The sequence below is a fragment of the Pteronotus mesoamericanus genome, unplaced genomic scaffold, assembly GCF_021234165.1.
Source record: "Pteronotus mesoamericanus isolate MK-2021 breed Mesoamerican mustached bat unplaced genomic scaffold, CSHL_Meso_final scaffold_232, whole genome shotgun sequence".
Taxonomy (NCBI): domain Eukaryota; kingdom Metazoa; phylum Chordata; class Mammalia; order Chiroptera; family Mormoopidae; genus Pteronotus; species Pteronotus mesoamericanus.
The window spans coordinates 28,859,346-28,884,803 of NW_026555311.1; the positions used below are offsets into that span (position 1 = coordinate 28,859,346).

At 38.1% G+C, this 25,458-nt stretch overlaps 1 protein-coding gene across 1 annotated transcript; it reads left to right on the forward strand.

The window, feature by feature from the left end:
- The first annotated feature begins 386 nt into the window (after window positions 1–386).
- COQ2 (coenzyme Q2, polyprenyltransferase) lies at window positions 387–24,822 on the forward strand. Its single transcript, XM_054591802.1, has 7 exons — window positions 387–651; window positions 10,546–10,712; window positions 14,733–14,854; window positions 16,257–16,342; window positions 19,191–19,324; window positions 21,269–21,457; window positions 24,258–24,822. The coding sequence occupies exons 1-7, from the start codon at window positions 399–401 to the stop codon at window positions 24,426–24,428; spliced, it is 1,122 nt and encodes a 373-aa protein (XP_054447777.1). The 5' UTR covers window positions 387–398; the 3' UTR covers window positions 24,429–24,822.
- The last annotated feature ends 636 nt before the right edge of the window (window positions 24,823–25,458 follow it).

Here is a 25,458-nt window from a genome sequence, read left to right on the forward strand (position 1 = left end):
CAGATTTAATTTACACACTTGGATTTGGCCTCTAGGTGCCCATTTTATCTTTAAAAAAGGATCCACCTGCTTGCAAATCAACATTTGGAACTCAGTAGGGTTGTTTGGGGTTTTTTTTTCCCCTGCTACAACTACCCTGAGCAAGTAAACACTATCCTTTCTTCTTTATTGAGAAAGCTAATAGGAATTGCTTTTACGCTAAGTACCAAGGGGACCCCCTTCTCGGGTAAAAGTGACCACGATAATCTCTGCTTCGCGATGCTCAAAATGATAGGACCACACCATTGCCCATGCCAGACGGCAAGCAGCTGTCTCGCTCTTGTCACTGCGCTTGCCTTCCTGTGACCCGACGCCCGGGAGTGACGTCAGGCCGCTGCTCGGCCAAGCTTCCCTCCGCCATGCTGAGCGCGGGCGGCGCGGGGCTGGCCTGGTGCCTGCGAGTCAGGACACAGTCGTGGCTGTGGGGTTCGCGGGGCCGCTACCTGGCCCTGGCGCGCCCAGTTTGCGCGCCCCACACTGGGGACCGCCATCCTTCCGTGGGGCGGGGGATGCGCTGGCGTCAGCTCAGCTTGTCGGCCGCGGCAGTCGTGAACTCGGCTCCCCGCCCCCTGCAGCCCTACCTGCGCCTTATGAGGTTGGACAAGCCCATTGGTGAGTGCGGGCGGGCGCGCGTACGGCGCTAGCGGGCTTGGGGCCGCTGGTGTAATGGAAATGAAGTACTAAAGCCGGGTCTTGGCCACCGGGCGCCGGGTACCCTCGGGGCAACCGAACCGGGCGGTTTGTCAGGTGGCCTGCCTTCACGCCCCTCTGAGTCCTGAGCGTCCGAGCCGCGAAAAAAGAAAAAAAAATTCGCTCATTCCACAATCCTTGTTTAAGTAGTGAGTAGAAGTCCCGTGCTCGTCGTGTCCCTGCATTTGCACAGATTTGCAGTGTTGTAGCACTTCCTTACTTTATGCTTGATCGTTCCCATAATCCTGTAAGGCTCCCAGTGCAAGTAGACAGTAAAGACACTAAACAAACTAAGGTTCTATAACAGAGCCAGAACAGATGAACCTAGTGTTTTAATGCTGGGTTCTAGGTCTTTGCCCTACACCAGCCGTCTCACAAAGATTTAATTAATTTGAATGCAGCACGTACCGCACTGCACTGTGTCTATCAGCTCACAATCGCCTCCTGAATATTTCCCTGATCTTCCTCTTTAAAATAACACCCACCACCTAACTGTCCCTTTACCTCTGTTTTTCTTTTAATAGCACTCTCCATTAACAAACCTTACACATTTATTGACTTCTCCAATACAGTATAAGCTCCACATAAATGGGATTTAAAAAAAAGAAATCTGGTGCCTAGAACAGAGCCTGAGAGTAGCATTGAATGAATTAATAAATTCCTACAGCATTGCCTAGCTTTAGAGATAGAAAGAGCTATAGAAACTCCCTGCTCTCAAGGAACTCCCAGCGTAGTTGAAAAAGCTGATTTAAGTGATATAGGTAGTAAGTACAGCAGGAAAGACTCAAGAAGAATATGTAACTCTAAGGACAGGTAGGTTTTGCAAAGGAGGGAAGAGTTCTTGATTGGTGGGGGAAATGTCTTCGGCAAAGATGGAAAGGTAGAGTGTTATTGGAACTTAAAGAATATAAGCTGATCTAGAACCCAGGTGCGTGTAGAAAATAGTGGGAGTACAGGCTGGTTAGGAGCTGGACTGAATAAGGATGGACAATGGGGAGGGAGTGGTAGAGGCTGAATTCCAGGTAGGTGATGGCATTCCCATTGCAGTGCATGGAAATACATTAAAATGTACAGATACATTTCCTCCACCTTTGCTGAGCCAAAACCGCAAATTAGGCTTCATTTTTGGTATTCTAGGCTTATGCACTACGTGTTTGGGACCATAGCACTAAGAGTTTACGGCAATCAGCAATTATAGTATAAAAGCAAAATAAGTGATGAGGCATAGCCGTGCCCATCATGGCATGGCCCCTTGCGTTGGGGGGCCAGATAGAAGTAGATAGGCATAAATTTTCAAGCCCAGTTCTAATCTAAAGCCTAACCATAAATCTCTTCTTTGGGTCTGTGTCACAGAGCTTCAGGCATCCAAGACAGGCATCCAAGACAAATCAACAGCTACTGTTATTCCCATTTCCATAAACCTCTGGTTTCTACTTTAGTGGCTAGACCACCCTACCACATGCTAAGAGGCTATAAATGGGTTGTGCATAATGCTCTGAAACCAGGCCTCTTGGGTTTGAATCTTCACTCTGCCCATTTGAGAGACTTCAATTAAGTTACTTTACCTCTCTGGGCCTTCATTTCTCATCTATAAAATGAAGATATTAATAATACTAATTTTGTAAGGTTGTTATGAGAACTCATGTATATGTCAAGTATTCAGAACAGTAGCCTGACAAATGTGCTCAGGAACATTAGCCATTATTACTTCAGAAGTGGGAATTGGAGAAGATTGGGTAATAGTTACTATGTATTGGATTGGCCAAAAAGTCCGTTTAGTTTTTTCTGTAATATAAAGGACACATTTTCATTTTCACCAATACCTTTATCGGTTTGGATATTTTGAGCATGTTGGCTGTCTGCCGCTATTGGCTTCTAGTGGGTAGAGGGCCAGGGGTGCTGCTAACCATCTTTCAATGCATAAGACAGCCCCACAGCAAAGAATTATTTGGCCAAAATGCCAATAGTACCAAGAAACTTTGCAAGCCACTTTGATACATTCGATCAGTCACAGCACCTTCTCCATACACTGTACAGATCTTTTTTTTCTTTTGCATTTCAATTGTTTTTACTTTTCTTGAAATAAAACATAATATGCCAAAAATGTTGCATATTTTCTTCCATCTTCAATATTAAAACAGCTGCATAAATATTCACCAATTTGATGTGTTTTTTTTAAATGCACGCTGATATGACAGCTGTCACCATACAATCTAACAAAATTGGTTCAGATGAAGTTAAAGACAACTAAGCACTACTAGAGCCATCCATATGGAAAAAACTAAACAAACTTTTTGGCCAACCCAATATTTTAGAAAAGACTACCTGCATGCTTTGGTTCTCAATAAGGTAATGATCACAAGATTTCTAAGATAACTTATTAGTAGTTCTGTGTGTCATTCAGTAAACATTTTTCAAGCCCCTCTGTTGATGGAAGAGACGTGGTTCTTCTTACTGACACGTGTAAGGAATTACAGATCAGCAAATCTGTTAGCATGCAATCAGAGTTTATTAATGATCTGTTGCCATGGAAGAGAATGGGCCTAGCTGAGGTGGAGAGGGGGGAGTGAAAAGCAGAGGCTCAGGGCAAAGCAGGGTGGCAAAAGTAAGGGCAGCTGAGGGCCGGGGTGGCACGCCCCCAGGTGTCCAGAGACCCAAGAGCACCAAGAAAATGAGTCTTGTTCTAAGGACTTACATAGTTGGTGGGATGGGTGTAAAAATGTTACATATTGATTAACGGGTAAGTGTGGTGCCAGTTTTCCTAGGGGGATGTGACTACCCAAACTTTTGTGTCGGGGTGTGTGGGGGTCTGTTAGCCCGAATCCTTATCTTGCTCCAGACCTCTTTTGTTCATCTTGTTGTGAAACAGATACGTGACAGGAGGCAGTTGTTTAAAGTTGGGCCAGTTACCCAAAGCTATTTATGAGCTCTTTCTGTAAGCATTAGGGACCCCCTTATAAAACACTATGTGTTTTAGTGTTTTTAAAAAAACAGTGTTTTATAAGGGATTCCTCTGCAGACAATTATCTTATAAAATAGATAATCATCAACAGAAGTAGACAGTTAACCAAAGGTGTTATATGGGCTTCCTCTTTGGGCACTGTGGATCCTCTCCTGCATTCCAGGCCTTGGGATGAAAGTAGCTTCAAGGCTTTCTTTCCCAGATAGTGGAAACGCTACATAGAATTTCAAGGACTTACCTCCTTCCTTACTAACATAGTGTTTATTATGGTGTTGGAAACCTGGCAATATTATCGGACCAGGCTCAGGACTACTGAGTTAGCTGGTGAGACAGGTCTCCCTCTTCTTCCCTGCCTTGGTTTACTATTCATTCTACCTAAGTGATAAAAGGTGTTCCCTGGCAACCAGGATGCTAGACGCTGGCCAATAACAGCAGTGCAGTCTCAGAGTTCTTCCTATGCTGTCTACTGCCTCACCTATGTATGCCAGAAACACTAAGTTGACAGTAGTAGAATTCAGGTTTGATACTTCTTCATTGAAATTCTTTTGTGGGGTGATTTTAAGCTTATTGTTCCACATGGTTGAAGTTGAATCTTGTTAATCTTCATAAACCAAAGTATGTTTTATTTTTCAGAAATAATTACAACTATATTATTTCAGGAAGTTTCAGCAGGTGGCACTCTTTCACTAAATTGGTGGTGTAATTTTTTTACTGCATTTATGGGTGGTTATGTTGTCTTAAAGGTAAGGTGTAATGAGTGAGTGACCATTTACATAGGTTCTTTAGTTTCCCATCACCTGCCAAAACTTGCTCATTTTATTTAATCTCCCAGAGAGAGTTTTCTTTTTCTACATTAAACCTATTTTTTCCTGAAACATATCTGGGTATAATGAAAATAGTGCTTATCTCATTGATTTGTTGTGGGAATCAAAAGTGTTATATGACAGCACCTGGCACATAGTAAACACTGTATATTTTTTATTATTGTGTTTTCATCAATATTGTCTTCTCATAACAACTCTGAAAGGTTGATCTTTTCCCTCTCATTTTTAGATGGTGAAGAATGATCCTTAAAGGCTAATATACTTTAGTGTCTGATGTCACTCCACTTACTAGTAGCAAACATCAAACAAGAGGTCTGACTTTTCCTTTCATTATAGGAATGCTTGTCATCTGTGGGGTGACCTACATATTCCTGTTAGTAAGTGAATTATGTCGTCTATAATACAGACTAAGGCCAAGAAAATTTTGTTCTTAACACAAAATGTAAAAGGCAGTTACACATCTCTCTAGAATCATTTTTTTAAATGGAACCTTCAGTTCTAATTGCACCAGGAAAATAATGCCTGTGAAGTGATTGTTTTTCTCTTCTGTCTGGGCAGGATCAGCTAGCTACTCCTCTGTCCTTCTGAGTTCTAAGAAAGTAGTTTAACCCATTGTTTTAACCTCTGCATCTGTTGCCTCATGTGTAAAATAGGAATAATAATAGTGCCTATTTTATAAGGGTGTTTTTGAGGATTAAATGAGTTTATACATATAAAGCATTGAGAACACTGCCTGGCATTTCACATTCAGTAAATGTTAGTGGAGGGGATCAGAATGAGTTGCTCAAAGATGTGCCTCTGTGGCATGGAGATTATTTTGAGCTGAAGGTAATCAAGGTTTTGCAGGTTCAAGAAAAACTTCTACCTGTCCCTTAAATTTTAAATAGGGGGCCTTGTCCATAACAAGAATTATTAACAAAAATAACTTATGACCTAATTAGAGGGTAGGGCAAGCATCTAATTACTGAACATCTGCTCTTTTTATCAATCTGTGAATTACCGCGCTTTTTAGAGCTTTTATTTATTTATTTATTTAATCCTCATGCAAGAACATGCTTATTGATTTTAGAGAGAGGGGAAAGGAAGGAGAGAGGGAGAGGAACATCCATGTGAGTGAGAGAGAAACAAGTGGTTGCCTCTCATGAGTGCCCAGCCTGTTCCCTGTTCTCCACCTGCTCCCAGGTGTCTGGCTAGGCTGCGGGTATCAGACTTCCTATATATGTATATAATTAAATATAGTTATTTTCTCTTGTTAGTCTGCGCCATATTGATTTCATTATTACACTAGCCAAAAGAATGTAGAAGAGTAAAGGAGACTTTATTCCTCCCCAACATTAGCTATTGTTATTCAGGTCTGGGCTGGCCATTTCTCACTTTTAGCCCCTCCTTGCCTTTTCTGCCATGTGAGTTTAAGCCCCTTTTGGAAGAGCCTTCCTGAGCCCGCCCTGTTCTCTCCCCAATGAACTTGGGTAGCACTCTTTTATGCCTTCGTAGGACCCTGTGCTTGCCCTGTTGTTGAATTGCTCTATTTTATTGTTTAACCGTTTTTTCCTTTTGATTTATAAGCTGTGCAAAGGCAGAAAGCAACTCTCAGTCACCATTGTATTCCCTGTTCCTGACACAGCCCTGGCACAAAATATGTGTTTTATAAATATTTGCAAATGAATAAAACTTAAGCATAAACATGATTATAAGGACTTTGTCTTTTGACTGTTTTCATACAGGATCTGATCTTTCCTTAACCACATATCTTTTTTCTCTTATATTGCTAAACAGGGAGGGAAAACTCAGAATTAATCTAATGGGCACCATATCCAAACATTTGTTGAAAGATTTTTTTTTGGAAGTAAGGTATCTATTAAAGTTCATGTGTGGAATTTTTTATTCTCACAATCTACAGTAGTATTCCCTTATGTGGTTTCACTTTCTGCAGTTTCAGTTACCCACAGTCAACTATGGTCCAAAAACATTAAATAGAATATTCCAGAAATATTCAATAAACAATAAGTTCCAAATTCCGTACCATTTTGAATAGATGCAATCTTCCATCATTCCCCACTCTGTCTGCCCAGGATGTAGGTCATCCCTTTGCCCAATATGTCCACACGATATATACTACCCACCCATTACTTAGTAGCTGTTGCAGTTTTGCAGTGCTTGTGTTCAAGTAACTTTTGTTTACTTAATAATGTCCCCAAAGCAAAGAGTAGTGATGCTGACAATTGGATATGCCAAAGAGAAGCCGTAAAGTGCTTCCTTGAAGTGAAAAGATGGAAGTTCTCATTAAGGAAAGAAGGGAAATTGTATAATATATGGTTGCTAAGATCTACAGTAAAAATGAATTTTCTATCTGTGAAATTATGAAGGAAAAAGAAATTTGTGCTAGTTTGTTTGTTATACCTCAAACTGCAAGTTATAGACCTCATATTGTAAAAGTTAAAGACATGGTATATGAGAAATCCTTAGTTGAGATGGAAAAGGCATTGAATTTGTGGATGGAAGAAATGAACAAAAAACACATTTTTTTTTTTTGCAAGTGCACAAACCTATTTAAGCTTAAAACCATTTTGTTATTTAAAATGTTTAAAATGAATACCTTTCAGAGTTATTTTTTTTTATTTTTTGTAGTTTTTTAAATTTATAAATTTTCCCCCTTTCCCCCTCTCCACTCTTCCCATCACCCCCCCGCCGCTGCCGCCCCCACAATCAATTCCCACTCTGTTGTCCAATGTCCATGGGTCATTCGTACATGTTCTTTGTCTAGTCCCTTCCCCTTTCCACCATTGTCCTCTTTCCCCATCCCCTCTGGTCACATTCAGTCTGCTCCATGTTTCCATGCCTCTGGTTTATATTGTTTGTTAGTTTATTTTGTTGAATAAAGTCCACTTATAGGTGAGATCATATGGTATTTGTCTTTCATCAACTGGCTTATTTCACTTAGCTTAATATTCTCCACTTCCCATCCATGTTGTCACAAAAGATAAGAATTCCATCTATCTCTTTCTTAAACGCAGATTGATTTTATCTATTTTTTAAATGTCAAAGTTAATTATAAAATATTAAAAAATTTAAAACATTATAAAGTCTCAGCAATTAAACCAACATGACACCAGCACAGAAATAATCAAGTAGATTGGTGAAATATAATGAGCATTCTAGAGACAAACATACCTAACAATGTAATATATGATTAAGTTGATATTTCAAATCAATGGGTAAAATAAGGCTTATCCAACAAATAAGGTTCATGGACCACTATTACTTGAAATAAAACAAATATAGAGCCCTATTTGACACATTACACAAGAAATATTCAGGTGAGTTAAAAATCAATATGTAGAATCTAAGGAGTTTGAGGAGAAAGTATGAAATTATATTTTTCTTACCCTGAATTAAAATATTCAAACCCAGAAGCTATAAAGTAAGATACTGACAATATGACTATATTAAACATTTAAGACTGTACAGTAATATATGTATAAAAAAAGTTAAAGAACAAGTAATAGAATAGGAAAGTATTTGTAACACATCTAAAAAGGGGTTAATGGTTTGTTTGGGATTTTTTAGGGAAAAAATTCTACAAACATTTTAAACCAAAAAATGGATAAAGAATACCAAGAAGTCATTTAAAGCTTTTTAAAAATAATGGAAATAGGCAAGTAATATACAAAAACAGGTTTAGTTTTAACAAATAATAAAGGAATAATTAAAATAACACATCATTGTCACAATCAGATTAATACATATTAAAAAATATTGGTAATATCAAGTATTGGTGACTGTGAAAGGAACTGAGTGTTCATAGACTCTTTTTCCTCATTTTCTTAAAGCAGTTCCTTTAGCATATTTTGCAGTGCTGGTTTGGTGGAGGTGTATTCTTTCAGCCTTTTTTTGTCAGGGAAACCCCTTATTTCGCCTTCCATTTTAATTGACAGCCTTGCTTGGTAGAGCAGTCTTGGTTGCAGGCCTTTGCTTTTCATGACTTGGAATATTTCTTGCCATTCCCTTCTGGCTTGCAGTGTTTCCATTGAGAAGTCATCTGCTAGCCGTATTGGGGCTCCCTTATATGTTACCACCTCTTTCTTCCTTGCTTCCTTTAGGATTCTCTGTTTGTCTTTGATATTTGCTATTTCAGTGATGGTGTGTCTTGGAGTGGGCCTCACTGGGTTCCTCTTGAGTGGGACTCTCTTTGCTTCCTGCACTTGTGCTTCCTTGGCTTTTTCTCTCCTCCAATTAAGGAAGTTTTCCATCATTACTTTTTCAAACAGGTTCTCTATCCCTTCTTCATCCTCTTCTCCTTCTGGTATCCCTATTATATGGATAGTATTACATTTCAGGTTGTCAGTATTACATTTCAGGTTGTCCTGCATTTCCCTAAATGCCTCTTCATTCTTTTTGAATCTTTTTTCATTTTCTTGCTCTTTCTGGGAGCTTTTTTCTACCCTGTCCTCCAGCTCACTGATTCGATCCTCTGCTTCCACTAGCCTGCTTTTGATTCCTTCTACTATGTTCTTCAATTCAGAAATTGTATTCTTCATTTCCTCTTGTCTCTTATTGATAGTTTCTATGCCCTTTTTTATGCTGTTATAGTTTGCAGTAAGTTCCTCGTAGTTTCTCTGTAGTTTTTGGTAATTCTCTCTGAGCTCCTTTAGAACCATTGTTTTAAACTCAGTATCTGATAGTTTACTTGCCTCTATTTCATTTAGTTCTCTTTCTGGGGATTCCTCCTTTCTCTTCAAGGCGGGGTGTATTTCTTTGTCTTCCCATTATTTGTGAGACTCGTTTTTTTGCTTTTGCTTCTTAGGTTGATCTGTCTTGATTTCCTGACTTTGTGGACTTCTATGGTAGGAGACCGCTGTTTTTACTCTCTGGATCTGCCTCTGATGATGTCAGATGTCATCCCTGTCTCAGGAAACACATCCTGACTGACAGCAGCATGTTGTGCCTGAAAGCATGAGCCTTTACAAAGCCTTCCACACAAGGGGTCCCCTGGAACAAGTGACCACATTCACATAACTTTTATTACAGTATATTGTTAAAATTGTCTTGTTTTATTATTAATTGTTATTAATTTTTTACTGTGCCTAATTTATAAATTAAGCTTTATCATAGGTACATATGTACAGGAAAAAATAGTACATACAGGGATTGGTACTGTCCACAGTTTCATGCATCCACTGGGGTTTTTGGAACATATTCCCCATAGGTAAGAGGGGACTCTTCTATATGGTTTTAATTTAATTTCATCTAGTTTTGGGCAAAAGGCCAAGAACTTAGCCCATTTGTGCATGTAGTTGCAAAATATTAGAAACAGGTTAATAATCTGTCTACACAAAACCATTTTATTGTAAATATACTAAAAACAGTAAAGAAAGTTTTACTAACTTTTTTGAGGAGGTAATACATGTGTGTGATACAAAATTCAGAAAGTGTAAGAGCGTAGAGTGAAGACTCAACCAACCAGTTCCACACCACAGACACAAGTTTCTAATATATTCTTCCTGATGGGGTCTATGAACATACTAACATTCAAGTGTATGTATTTGTTTTATCTGTGTGGGCACGCATGTATACACATACAGGTATTAAAAATTTTCAGGTTGTCTATAAGAGTTGGACTCTTTTGTAACCTCATCAGAAATAACATGAAAGTATCCGATTCTCCAGGAGACTTTGAGTTTTGCCGATCAGATAGGCGAAGAATGTTACCTCAGTGTAATTTTAATGTGTATTTCTCAAAGTTAGTTATATGTTTAAGAGCCATTTGTATTTCTTTCTCTGAACCTCTGGAACGTTTTTTGTCAGTTTTTCATTTGGACTATTTATTGATTTCCCTTCAGTTTCTAGGAACCCTGCATATTTGGGAAAATAGTCCTTTGTGATATGAATTACAAGTTTATTGTCCCAGTTTTGTCATGTGTTTTTGATTTTGTGTTTTTTACTTCTTTGGGATGTAGTGTTTAAACAAATGAAAGCAGTTAACCAACTTGAATTTGTACCTTTTTTGTCTTTTTTTTTTTTTTTGCTTAGGAACCTGGCTGCTGTATTTGCCATGTACCTGGAGCATTGGTTTGGCAGCTGAACCGGGTTGTTTTCCAGATTGGTACATGTTATCCCTCTTTGGCACTGGAGCTGTTCTGATGCGTGGAGCAGGCTGTACTATTAATGACATGTGGGACCGGGACTACGATAAAAAGGTAGCTTCATCCTCGAAAGGATCAGAGAGGCAACTCTAAATCTGCAGAGCAACATGGTGGCATCACTTTTGAATGCTGCATAAAGCAACAGGCTCATTTAGTGACCTCACTGAAATCCAGCATCAGAAGTGCCAAAAACAGTTGAATGAATAGCTGGTGTTAACAGAGTGCAGTGTATTTCTTCTCTGAGCACAAGAGTTGCCCTGGGGGCAGGGTGTGTACTGTATTTTTATGAAATGGAGTAGGATTTAGAAGGCCAGGGAAAGGATGTTAGGAGCGAAGTGAAAAATCCATCTGAACCTTTGAGTGTCTAAAAGAACTGTCTTCCACCCTGGCCGGTGTAGCTCTGTGGAGTGTCATCCTTCAGACTGAAAGGTAGCGGGTTTGATTCCTGGTCAGGGCACATACCCAGGTTGTGGGTGTGTTCCCTGGTTGGGGCATGTACGAGAAAGCAGCCTACTGATGTTTTTCTCTCTTTCTCTTTTCCTTTCTCTCTAGAAAGCAATGAAAGAAAAAATGTCCTCAGGTGAGGATTAAAAAAAATTAAAATATCAACAGTAAAAGAACTGCCTTCCCTTCCTTTGCAATGTATACTGGAACCATAACTATTCATATATAAATAAAATCTTGATTTAAATGAACATAGGTTACCTTATTAGTATTTGTTATAATTATTTCTTTTAAAAACATAATTTTATTACTTTTTTCTCCTTAGAAAAGTAATACATGTGTATACTGAAAAACTCATACAGCACAGAAATAGAATGGATGGGAAGTGCATGTCGTCCTTATCTCCTTCCCCAAATCCCCAGAGAGAACTTCAGTTAAAGTTTGATACCTTATATTCATCTGGATTATTTTCTATGCATACTCTATCGCATGTGTACAATTATTTCTTTGTTTTTCAACAGATTGTTATTTTCTCAAGGGAAAAGCCCATTTTGTTTGCCTTTTACTCTAGCAGCCATGCTATAACAAGCACAATATCATTAAATGCTTGAGTAAATAATCAAACTTTCAGTTTAAAAGAAACCCATGGTGAATTATATAAAGTAAATAATCATATACACAGTCATCTCTAGTTTGCCTTTCATTTAAGTCTGAATTTCCTTAAGCCACACCTAGAATGATTTTTAATTCATAGAATAGTACCACATCAATATATTTTTTTAATTCATAAAACATTTAATGAATACTTGCTGCATAAGACACAGTGACAGGTTCTAGGATTGCATTGTTGAAAGATAACATTCCTGAACTCACCATTTAGTAGTTGCAGTACAGCAGCACTATCATGAGAGTGGTGTCCACAAGGGAACTTACTGAAGACCACCTACCTCAGCCCCAGGGAAGGGGGTCAGAGAGAGCTTTCAGGGATTTATCTTTGAACTGTGTCAGAATAAGGTGGCCAAAAATAAAAACGGTGGGCTGGAGGGTGAGGTCACTAAGCAGAGGGAACATGAAATACAGAGGTATACCTGTGAAATAAAGAACATTATAAAGCAATCATGGGGATTCTGTATGGCCGGAGGGTGGGATAGTACCGGGAACTGCATAGTAAAGACCACCATATGCCCTGCAGATCCAGTTTGGATGCCTTGATCCATACCAGGAGATGCATTGATTTGGGGGTTCACACCTCCTGGTTGGTTTTTCATTCTGCATAACCATATGAATGGGGCATCTGGCATCTGTCACTTCAGAATAATTCTTGAACATGATTAGAGCACTAATATCCAAATCCTGGTTGTGATGTTGGACTGTAAAGTTTTATAAGATGTTACCCTTGGTAGGGCTTATAAAAGGCACATGGGATCTCTATATTTTTTAAAATACAGAGAATTAAAAAAAAAAACAGCTGCATATGAATCTACAGTTACCACAGAAGACAAGTTTAATTAAAAAAATATATATTCAAACCAGCTTTTCCCATCATTTCCCCCAAGCGATATTTTCTCTCTAGATAACAGGGAACTGATTGGATATCTTTTATCTCCTGCATGCTATTTTCCTCTCATTAGAAGATTCCAGATTCTGTATTGACATACAACGAAGTGCTTAAATGAGTGTTTTATAGCTATTGAGGTGGTTTTGCTAACATGAATTTTAAAATGTTATATGTATCTTTTAAAAAACTTGGCCACATGGTACTGCTTACCTCACAGTTTCTTAACTGTGAGGGTATCTGGATTAAGTGTGTTTTGCTGATGTATGTAATCTACTAGCCATGTGATAAACATTGGGTAGATAAAACATTGAAATAATATCAATCCACAGGTGTTGATATGGTTTTATAAGTTGTGAGCATTCTGGTTTCATAAAAACCACATAGAATATGTTTTGATCATCTTGTTACATAATTTTTAATCTTTTGATTGATTGCATATTGTCAGCTTCCAAATTTAGGTAAATAACTAACTGTACTGAAGGGCCAGTGTAATGCTGTGGTCAGTGAGACTGAACTGACTGTTGTTCTATCTGTGAGTTTGAAAAGTCACTGAGATTCTGCTTTAGTTTCCTAAAACTTAGAAATGGCAAGACCTTGTGAGTGGCTAAAAGACTGGATGGTTATAAGGATTCAGTGATGTGATGCTCTTAGAATAGTGCATTGTCAACAACCAGATACTAGTTGGAAGAATCATAATATCCTGAAACAAATAGAAGAACATAAATACTATTTCCAGCTGAAACAAGAGACCCCAAAGCAAGGCTGGAAGATCCAGCCTTAACAAAGATGAGTCATTACAGTTTGACAAACTTTTACTGCAGAGTAAAACATGCTAGGACTTGGGGCTGCAAGTCTTTTATGTAAAGAATAATATAGTGAATATTTTAGGCTTTGTGGGCCATACTGTCTTTGTTGCAGCTACCCTATTGGAGCATGAAAGCAACCACATACAAAATGTAAACAAATGAGTGTGTCTCTGTGTCAATAAAACTATTTGTGGGTACTGAAATTGGAATTTCATATTATTTTCATGTGTCACAATACTCCTTTTTAAAATTCATTTTGAACCATCTAAAAAAGTAAAAACATGTCTTAGTTCACAGGCTGTATAAAAAACAGGCAGTTTTGCTAACTCTTGCTAGAAATTGTACAAAAATATGTTGTATTAATAATAGTTAACATTTAATGAATATTTATGTTAGCTTCAAACACTGCATTTATTCTGTGAAATGGGTGCTGTTATTACCTCTTTTCTGTTTTTCCTTTAATGGGTATGTAACCTAAGCCCAAGAGAGATTAACTAATTTGCCAAAATTCATATAGCCAATAAATGATGGAATTGGATTCAAGAGCTGGTCTCTCTGATCTCAGATCCTGAGTTGGGCTTTTCTTTTTTTAAAACAATGTTGAAATTTTTAGTTACGTTTTTTTCTGTGGTTCAACTTAGAAATAATCATATTTAAAGATCACTTGGAAGGAAAAGAACAAATTAGTATATATTATTTGTTTACATAATTGCTCTTTCTGTTTGTATTCTCACAGTGGGTTTGCCCTTTATATTTCGGTGGAGGTAATATAAGATTACAGACCAATTCCTAAATAAGATGGCAAAAGCCCTCTAATTTTCAAACCCAGATAATCTGTGATTTTTCTTCACATCTGATTTCTGATTGCAGTGCTTTCCATACTCAAAATATTCACACAATATTAGCCTTATTTAACATGCACTGCAATTTTTCTTTCCTGAGAATTCTCACTTATTGTCCCTCTTTTCTTTGTGGAAATTGAACATGCACTTGCTGGTTAAGCTAAGTAGCTCAGTAGCTGGATAAGGAAGTCGCGTTATTTTGCTTGGGGATGGGAGGTAAGGGAATGAATGATGGGAAATTTTAGTTCTTTCCAAACCTACTTCAAAACCAAGTTCTGATTCTTGGCAGCACTTGCAGTGTTGATTTTACCTTTTATCCATATTTCTGCCGTGGTGCTTATCACAGACCAGTCTCTGGATGACGTGCTTAAATAAATTACTGAGCCATTACTTGAAGCAAAAGTATCTGTTTTTATGTGTTAAGGTTACAAGAACAGCAAGTCGCCCGATAGCTGCTGGAGACATTTCAATTTTTCAGTCCTTCGTTTTTCTCGGAGTACAGCTGACCCTGGCACTGGGTATTCTTCTATGTCTGAATTACTACAGGTATAGTAAATGTGTTTTTCATAATCATGTATAAAATCTATCCTTTGAAATGGAGGAAATAAGAATAAAATAAAATTGAGATGTCTTTATCACGAAGTTGTTTATTGGCTACCCATCGAGCATCTGTAAGTTAGCAAGTATAAATCACCACACACTATAAAATCACATATGTTTTCAGCCAAAGAAATTGAGATCAGAATTTAATTTATTCTAAACCACTTTGCACTACATGTTTCTAAGAGACACAAGGCACTTCATAGGTTTTTTAGGTACATGCATGGATGTGTGTGGATATAATCATTTTTAATCATTTATACAGGGGTGAGCAAAAGTAGGTTTATAGTTCACATGGGAAATAATACAATAATAAATAATAATACAAGAATAAACTGTTTTTGCCTACTCATAACTGTAAACCTGCTTTTGCCGACCCCTGTATAATTTTATTTATGCTGATCGTATCCCTGAAGTAGGTAAGAACAGAAGTGATTATAGTCACTATATGCAAAAAGAGGAACTAGTCTCTCCTAGAGTTATGTTTCTAATCCATAACAGATGAAAAAAGTAGAATTCATTTCTGTAGCTCTTAAACAGAGACAAAATCTGTGCATCAGAAGGCTGCTTACAAAGTGCTTCAATAAGACGAAAAAGAGGAGGGGTCAGCAATTGAGCATTACTTCATAAAGACTAGACTTAATTGTATACCTTGCCCTGCTACCATCAGTCATACGACAGCACTTTGGAAGGTTATTCCTAGAGGGGTGGTGTTAGGAGAGCTTTAAGGTACCTAGGGACATCTTGTGTTACTGTCCTTTCTTAGGTACTTTGTGATCTCATCCTCTTCTAGAGAATTAATGCCCAGTGTACAAATAGGGTAGAATACCTTGATTCTAATTCTCTGTTAGAATGTCTAGTTTCTAGCTGTCTTAATGTTTGAATACAAAACTTAGAGAGGCAGTAGCATATGGTGGGTAATTAGTTGCACTCCGGAGCCAGCCTGTGTTAGGTTTGAATCCTGGCCCTGCTATTGACTAGCTGTATGATAATTGGAAGATTACTTAATCTCTTCAAGCTTTAGTTTCCTCATCTGCAAAAAAACAAGTAGAATAAAACTACCTGCTTCTTAAGCTTGTGGTGATGATTATGAGGGATTATATGTAAAGCAGAGCAGTGGCCTAATACATGAAAGTATTACATGTTAGCCATTGTTACTATGTTTGGTTATTTTATAACACTTAAAATACTTTTTAATCATCCTTGATCCTAATCAAAGTCCAGGAAGAGAATTTTACATAACAAAAAATACAATTTTTAAGATTATTTTCACAATTAGTGTTACTCTTATTGCCCTGTGTGGTGATTTGGTGCTATTAATCTTTCTAATGGTTTTTCCTGATTTCAGCATAGCTCTTGGCGCATCATCCCTGCTCCTTGTCGCCACCTACCCACTAATGAAAAGAATTACCTACTGGCCTCAATTAGTCTTGGGTGAGCTTGAATTAACTACAACTATTTCCTTGGATACCATCAAACTATACTTTTTTAATTTTAATTTTTTTATTCCTCAATTACACTTGTCCCCATTTCCCCCCATTACTCTCCCCTGCCCTTCAAACTATACTTTTAGATATACTATTATATTTACATATATGCACATATAATGTGGCAGAGATAAAAATGTCAATTCAGTCACGAAATTTTCCAAAGAATAGATTTTCATATTTTAAAGGAGGACAATTAGCCATTTCTATCAGCTAAAAAATCTTTCATATTTATTAAGATTATCATCACTATTACTCTAAAATGCTCTTTTAAAAATCTGGATATGGGGACTTCCAGTTGAGATGGAGGCATAGATAGACACGCTTCATCTCCTTGTGCAACCACAGAAAGAATCACAAGTAGACCTCAAAACAACACCCAAAACCATCAGAAAATCGAGCTGTATGGAAGTCCGACAACCAAGGGTTTAAAGAAGCCACATTCATCCAGATGGGTAGGAGGGGCAGAGACATGGTATGGCACAGAGAGGCGGTGCTGGTGGAATGTATGGTGGGTAAAAATCAGGAGCGATACCTTGGGAGCAAGCAATCCCAGTCCCAGACCAGACTGCACGGTCCAGGGTTCCAGCTCTGAGAAGATAATCCCCATAATTTCTGGCTGTAAAAACCAGTGGGGGTTGGGGCAGTGGAGGAAACTTCCTGATTTTCAGGAGACTCAGCTTAAAGGGCCTGCGTGGACTTAGAGCTTATACAGCCCCACCCAGTCTGGGATTCACCACCAGGGCAACAGCTGAGAGGGCGTCAGTTGCATATGGGGAGTGGGTGAAATGACTTGAAATGGGAAGCGTAATTGGTGGGTACAAAATAGGCGGATGTTTAGAATAGAATGTAAAATGGAGAAACCAAAGAACTTACATGCATGACCCATGAACATGAACTGGGGGAGTGGAATACTGGAGGGAAGGGGTGTAGTGGGTGGAGGGGGCAAAGGGGGGAAAATTGGGACAACTGTAATAGCATCATCAATAAAATAATGTGCACACACAAAAATCTGGGTATGGTATGAAGAAAATTAGCTGCCTTGACCCTACCTCTCTGTTTAGGTGGTTGATCTAGATGCCCTGAAGACTTTGGAATAGAAAGCACTCTGCAGAAGAACAAGGGTTAAACAAATAAAGTATGTGTGATAGCTCATCTGGCCTCTCAGAGCTCCCTTTCTGTGAAGCCTTCCTTAGACATCCCAGGAAAAAGTTATAGCACTCTGGGTTCCCACAGCGCTCTGATGACCTCATTTCAACAGCACTAATAAAACAAGAAGGCACTCAGATTGAGAGCCTCCTCTGCCGCCTCCCCAGGAATAAATTGAAAATGCCTAAAAGACAGTGCATTCTTTACATATGGATGGCTCAGCATCTAACAGTATGTGATACCTCCCAGGAATTCAATAAATGTTTATTAATAGAAAGAGAGGAAGATAAAATATCTACTAGTCTTTTATATTCTTTGAATAATATAAAGTATTCCTTAAACTATTTTAGTTTTTTGAATTTTTTTTTTCCACTAAATAAAAGAAGAACCTAAATATACTCCAAGAAGTTGACGAGAGCCTGACTGGAAAGTTGTGATGGAATACTAATCTTAGAAAGAACCTCTCAGTGTTATGTTTCTTTTTATTAAAAAAAAATATATAGGCCTTTATATTCTCAACTGATCTGGGAGTCTTGTGGTAAAAGGAGGATAAGCACCTCCTGTCTATAAGATAATATTAAGAAAGCTGGTATATTTACCTAAAATATTTATTGAACGCTTTTTTTTCCTTTTTTTTTTTTTTTTCTGTGCGAGGAATCATACCAGGTACTAGGAAAATAAAAGTGACTCAAATACATTTACCATGATGCTCCAGCTGGTGTGGCTCAGTTGGTTAGACATCATCCTGCAAATTGAAAGGTAGCGAGTTGGATTCCTCATCAGGACACATGCCTGGGTTGCGGGTTTGGCGCCCAGTTGGAGTGTGTATGGAGGGCAGCCAATCAGTGTTTCTCATGTCATTGTTTTTTGCCCTCTCTTTCACCCTTCCCCACTCTCTAATAAAATTAAAAGACCACATTCACCTCTTGAAGGAGACAGTGATAAACAGACCATTGCAGTACAATGTACTGGCATGAGTGCTGTGGGACCACAAAGGAGAAGCTCCCGATCATTTGAGAAATTCTGAGTGGAAATAGGCCACTTTGGAGAAAGCATTTCTGAGAAAAGACGTTTGGCACCCATTGAGTTTGAGGTATCAGAGAGACTTGGAAGTAGAGATGTCCAGCAGATAGTTCAGTATCTAGTCTGAAGCTTAAGGAAGTGATCAGGCTTGCACATAGAAATTTAGGAGTTGTCAACATGTAGATGTTTGTTTCCAGTCCTCAGAGAGGGTTGGCTCGTAAATAAGGATTCCTGTCGACACTCTTGTTTCTGTAGCTTATAGGGGAATTAGAGTAATAATGAAAAGATCACAGGATTTTGGCCGAGATCTAAGTTCAGACACCAGCATTTACCATTCATTGACTGCTAAGTGCTGTACCAGGTAGGATAAATGGTCTCTTGAAACCTATTTATCAGGAGGGTATTCTTTTTCTTAGCGGTGCTATTTTAATTGTTCATTAACCTCTCTGAACCTGTTTTTTTAATAAAATATAGCTAATTATCACAGAGAGCTGAGAGGATTCAAGGGAGAAACATTAGAAAACAGCATACACAGAAGCATTTAATACATGCTGGTGTCCCTTCTTCCCTTTGGAACATTGAAGTATATTTAACTTTTCCTCTTTCTGTTTCACTCCCTGTAGGGTTCACTTTTAATTGGGGAGCATTACTTGGATGGTCTGCTGTCAAGGGCTCCTGTGATCCATCAGTTTGCCTTCCTCTTTATTTTTCTGGAATTATGTGGACTCTAATATATGATACCATCTATGCCTATCAGGTAAAGAAATGTCATCTTTTTTTCTTAATTTTGGTTTAGTTGGTTTTTTAAAAAACTAAGAACCAAACTAGAGGGGAAGTTTTTCTCCTTAAAAAATTCATTCATACTTCCTTGGTACCAACAAAATATTTGTTTCATGTGCATATTTACTAAGGAGATCAACCCATTTATTTTATTTTATTTATACTAATTTAAATAGTACTTACAATAGGCCAGGCACCATTTTCAATACCTTGCAAACACTAATTTAATCCTCATAGCAACCTGAGAAAAAGGTACTTTTGTTATCCCCATGTATACAGATGAGGAATCAGGCACAGGGAAGTAATTTGTCTCTGTCACGCAGTCAATAGATGGCAGGCCTGGGACTCAAAACTGGACAGTCCCCAGGGCCTGTGCTTTCAACTACTACCCTCTCCTGCCCTTCTGTTGATGCCTCTAATTGTATAATACTAGGCAGCTTTTTTACCTAATGTAGGTAATAAATGTTTCCCCAGATTTTCTCCTATGTTTTTTCATTATTACTTTAAGACTGCATAATAGCCCATTGATTTAACACACCATAATTTTAACAACTTGTCTATTTTGGCCATTTAAGTTACTTGTCAGTTTCTGTAATTATAAATAGTATTCTGACTACTAATGACTTTACGACTGTGAGCTTTTCAGCTAAATTTTTAGGAGTTGTATTAGTTACAACTCCTTTGTGGTCCCACAAAGGATATAAACATTTTTATAGTTTTTAATATTGCCTTTCATAACTTTAATAAAAATTCCTCTAACTTTTTTGGTTTATGTTCTTAATTTTCCTTTTATGTTTATGAACTGTGAAAAAAAATTTTGTCTCAGTATTTTTCTGAAATATGACTGTTCTCATTTACTTAAGAATATGTTGTCACTTAATGAAATTTTTTTGTAATATTTTAGTCTCGATTTCATCCTGCTTTCTTTCATTAACCCCTTCCCCTCACCACATGCATATTATGAAAAAGTTGCCGGATCTATAATCAGCCTGATTCTTGAAGTGAAACTTAAGTAACAGTTTAGAAGAGATGCCTATACATTTTGAATCTCAGGATAGCCGTACTCCAGTTAGATTAACTTCTTCAACAAAACACCATATGTTCATTGACATTTTTGTAGTCCACATAGCTAAAGTCACAGCTTGCACCCTCAAGGTGCTTGCAGTATGAAAGAGAAAACATGCCCACTCATTTGCATTTTGGGACTCCACAAAATAGCTATATGCCTGCAGGTGGGTGCAGAGTTCAGCATGCAGCCCCTGATGTCACAGGACCATAATTACAACAGCATATGGAAATGCATGCAGATAAAGTTGCTAGAGGAGACAGGACAGCTAGATGTGATTGTATCATCAAAACTAGTTCTGCTTAATAGAAAGGATGTGATGGGAGCAAGGCGTAAATTGAGTTTGAAGTGAAGTGTGAATGGATGTGGTTGGATGGTCAGTGAGCCTTTTTCCACATCTGATTTTTAACAAGAGTGAAACTAAAATGCACAGGAAATTATTGAGATGTGAGAACTCTACAGTAAGGGGAGGAGCTATGTAAAGAATTTGAATTGAGTTTTACTTCTAATATAGTAAAAGTACTGTATAGTTAAAAGTCATCATAGGATTATAAGCTCAATGACATGTAGAAATAGAGCTTGAAGATAATTTTAGCAGTAACATTTGACTTTGATTTCGCCTGCACATTCATTACTCATCAACCTGTGTTTCTGAGTTACTGTCATCTTTCACAGCTTATGGTATATCTTTATGTTTATATAGAAATGTTCTTTAACAGACAGTGGCCTCTGGATTTAGATAGCGGTGATGGTTGCACAACGTTGTGAATATACTAAAACCACTGAATTGCATACTTCAGAATGGTGAATTTTATGGTATGTCAATAAAAAACAATTTCTTCTTTCTGATGTTAGGACACGAGCGATGATGCTCTAATTGGTGTTAAGTCCACGGCATTGAGGTTTCGTGAAAACACCAAGCAGTGGCTTAGTGGCTTCAGTGTAGCAATGCTGGGGGCGCTGAGCCTGGTGGGAGTGACCGCTGGTCAGACTGCGCCCTACTACACTGCTCTGGCTGCTGTTGGAGCCCACCTGACTCACCAGGTTTGACCATCTTATTTTTTTCTAGGTATAAATCATAAATATTCTTTAAATGAAATGGCCTCTGTATTTACCAAGCAAAGTACTTCTTAATTTTTTTTTTCTCAAATACATTTGTCTCTGCCTACCCCCCACCACTTTCCCTTGCCCCTTCCCTCCCTCCTTCCCTCTTGTCTCTGTTGCTTTCTTTTCCTTTCAGTGTTGCTGGTCTTATTTTCCTTGCATCTTTGTATTGTTGGTTAGGTTCCACTTATAGGTGAGATCATATGGTATTTGTCTTTCGCCCCCTGGCTTATTTCGCTTAGCATAATGCTCTCCAGTTCCATCCATGCTCTTGCGAAGTTTAGTAGTTCTTTTTTCTTTTTGCTGCATAGTATTCCATTGTGTATATGTACCATCATTTTTTGATCCAATCATCTACTGATGGGCATTTAGGTTGCTTCCAACACTTAGCTATTGTAAATTGTGCTGCTATGAACATTGGGGTGCATAGGTTCTTTCGTATTGGCATTTTGGTGTTCTCAGGGTATAGTCCCAGCAGGGGAATCACTGGATCAAAAGGCAGTTCCATTTTCAGCTTTCTGAGGAAATTCCACACTGCTTTCCACAATGGCTGCACCAGTCTGCATTCCCACCAACAGTGGACTAGGGTTCCCTTTTCTCCACAGCCTCGCCAGCACCTGTTGTTTGTTGATCTGTTTAGGATGGCCATTCTGACTGGTGTGAGGTGGTACCTCATGGTGGTTTTGATCTGCATTTCTCTGATGGATAGTGATGCCGAGCATCCTTTCAAATGTGTCTGGGACCTCTGTATCTCTTTCTTGGAAAAGCGTCTGCCTAGGTCCTTTGCCCATTTTTTGATTGGATCATTTGTCATCTTGGAGTGGAGTCGAGTGAGTTCTTTATATATCTTGGAGATCAAACCTCTATCTGATGTGTCATTAGTGAATATATTTTCCCATAGGGTTGGCTCCCTTTTCGTTTTGCTGATGTTTTCTTTCGCCGTGCAGAAACTTCTTACTTTGATGAGGTCCCACTTGTTTATTCTTTCCTTTATGTCCCTTTACCAAGCAAGGTACTTAAAACAAGCACTTGGCTTGAACTGCCTTAAATTGCCCTCTCCCCTCCCAGAATTTATCATATAAAAGAGTTAGCTATATTATTTTAGAGAAATAATTTAAAACTAGATGTAGATTTTTTCCCCCTCTGATTTTTCTGGAGTTTCTTCTGATTTATGTCTAGAAAAATTTTAGCTGTGTCTGAGGGTACAGGTTAAACTGAGTTACTACGAAAGCAACTGATCACAACTCTTATTTTAAAATGTGGGCTTCCAGTGATGCTAAGAAAACTAAGTATTCTTTGGTTTTAATTCCACTAGCACAGAGACCAAGGCCAGATACGTCGTGAAGTTATAACATATCAGAGTTCTGCTTAGATAGTTAGAAACTGTCATTTCAGGATGTGGATCCAGCACCCCAGCCATCTACAAGCTGATACTGTGAATCTACATTATTGACTTGTATAAAATGAATGAACTAAATCTAATTTTAGTTAATAAATTGGTTGTAAATGGTGTATTTTTGCAACAGTGTTACTTTTTTCTTTTAAACAGAGGATTTAGATGATCTGTTTTGTACACATTATTTGCAAGTTACTTGTCAGTGTAAGCAAGACTTGTATAATAACATTGGGTGAAAGAAACTCAAGTCTGGTGTCTATAAAGTAAACACTATGCTATATCACCTGCATTATTCTCACTAAGAAAGCTAAAAGATTAATTGGGGATTCTCAGATGTAATTATTTTCCTCCTTAGAATTTCCCATCATCCTCTTTTCTTCATAACTCAGCTCCATAGGATTATCACTATCAGTTAATTGTCTGGCCAAAATAATAGAGATTTAACAATATTTAAGCCCCTGGATATTAGTGGAGGAAGGCGAAAGTATGACAAATATTACAACTATTTGGAACACACTTTATATTCTCAGTTGTGTTTGTGGTCCTCTTTCCAGTCCTTGACATCATTAAAACTATTTTATGATGGGCATAGCCTTCCAGTATTTGAAAAGGAAATCATGACAATTTTAAGTCTGCTGGCCATGGTAAGAAGAGTTTGGAAAATGCATGTTGCTGACACTTAAGCCTAGGGAAGAGTAAGTCAGGGACATGAGACTTTGCTGATACAGTTGCAGGATTGCCATGGAGAAATAGGAGTATGTTTGTCCTAGGTCACCGACTACAAATCTAGGTTGCTAGGATTCCCTTCTCTATGTGGGGATGGGAGGGAAATTTATATATGTATTGGGGTATTTTTTATTATCATAAATAAGTGGGGAGGGCTCTCAACAGGCATTTAGTGTGTGATAACCAGGTATATTAAATACCTTTCAGCGTGCCAGACAGCCCTTACACAGTAGAGCTGGAGTGCCCAAATATGACTTGTTCTACTGTTGAGAAACTTTGCTCTGAAGAATAAAGCTAGAACTGGAGGGTAGTAGCTATAGGAAGCAGATTTTAGATCAATTAGTGGAAGGAAGAACTTTATAAATAGAACCAAAAATAGCATGGGTTGCCTCTCAAAGCATTCATGCACCAGTCATGGGGAAGTTTTTGGGATACAGATGATACCCAGTGAGAGATATGGTAGATTTGTCTACACTGGGAAACCATTTGGGATACTTTAAGGGTTTCCCATTGCTTATAATTCTATAACAGAAGTGCTGATATTTTCTCTAATAATGTGTTTGTGATGCCAAAAAGTCCATATTAGTGCTAATACGGTATTGTCTTCTTCCCTCACAGATCTACACTCTAGACATCCACAGACCTGAGGATTGTTGGAATAAATTTACCTCCAACCGAACAGTAGGGCTAATACTTTTTTTAGGGATTGTCTTTGGGAACTTGTGGAAAGAAGAGAAGACAGATGAAACAAAGAAAAATAAAGATGGTAGAATAGAAAATAACAAATGAAGTTTATCTAGGAGTTTTTAAGTCAAACTTTTACAAAACATTCTCAGGTCTGGTTATAACAATTAGATTTGAATAAGAGCGTTACACTATGGTAAAGAATTATGAATCAGAAGATGATGACTTCAAGCTTATTTGCCTGAGTTTTAGTTCAAGTGTTTACCAGCAAAATTCTTCCGCTGTCACACAGACCTGGTACCCTTCAGGATTTGAGATGACCTCGAGTGTTTAGGTTGATATGTTCTTCTGCTCTTTGTAATTCTGATTTGTAGTTATGGGAATTGTATGAGTTTTGGCACTTTAAAAGAAACCTGACATATATTTCATCTAAATGAATGTCTGTAGAAAAATAAACTGTATTTTTAGGGAAAAATAAAAGCTGCCACAGAAAGTGTGACTTACTCTTTATTATTACCTTTACTCACTGTCAAAAGCTGTAATTCAGAATGTGTGTGTGTGTGTGTGTGTGTGTGTGTGTGTGTGTATTTGAAGATTTATTTGAATATATATATTTGAGGAGAATTCAAGTAAATAAAATTTTTTTCCTACTATATCCATATATACTGCTGTCGTTACCAAACCGAAAGTTTATTTGGGAGATCAGGTCTCTGTGCAGCCATAGTGACCAGAATGGGCAGACAGGCAATCACCAGGGCACTAGTTTAATTTCTATTTGTTTCGTTTTTATCGGATTGTAATTTATAAGATAGTCGCATATTGGTTAAGTGTACAGCTCCTTTGCCCCCTTCAGAATGTTCTCAACACAACCACCCGAGTGATTTTCTTACAACCTATGTAGGGTCATGTCATTCCTCTGCTCAGAACCCTCCAGGATCTTCATAGCAGACTCAGTACAAACTAAAAGTCCTGCTACCTACAAGGCCCTCCAAGATCTGGCCTTGTCTGTGACTCATCTTCTCACACCCCTTTTCAGGTCCCTGGCCTCCGCATTGCCCCTCAGCAGCTGGACAGACTTCTTTGTCTGCAGTGCTTTCCTTGAATTATGTCTTAAGTCCTTCACTGCAGGTTGTTT

Coding starts and splice junctions, on each gene's coding strand:
- COQ2 (XM_054591802.1), top strand. CDS start 399: ATGCTGAGCGCGGGCGGCGCGGGGCTGGCCTGGTGCCTGCGAGTCAGG. Junction 19,325..21,268: donor ATACCATCTATGCCTATCAG/GTAAAGAAATGT, acceptor TTCTGATGTTAG/GACACGAGCGATGATGCTCT. Junction 21,458..24,257: donor GAGCCCACCTGACTCACCAG/GTTTGACCATCT, acceptor CTTCCCTCACAG/ATCTACACTCTAGACATCCA.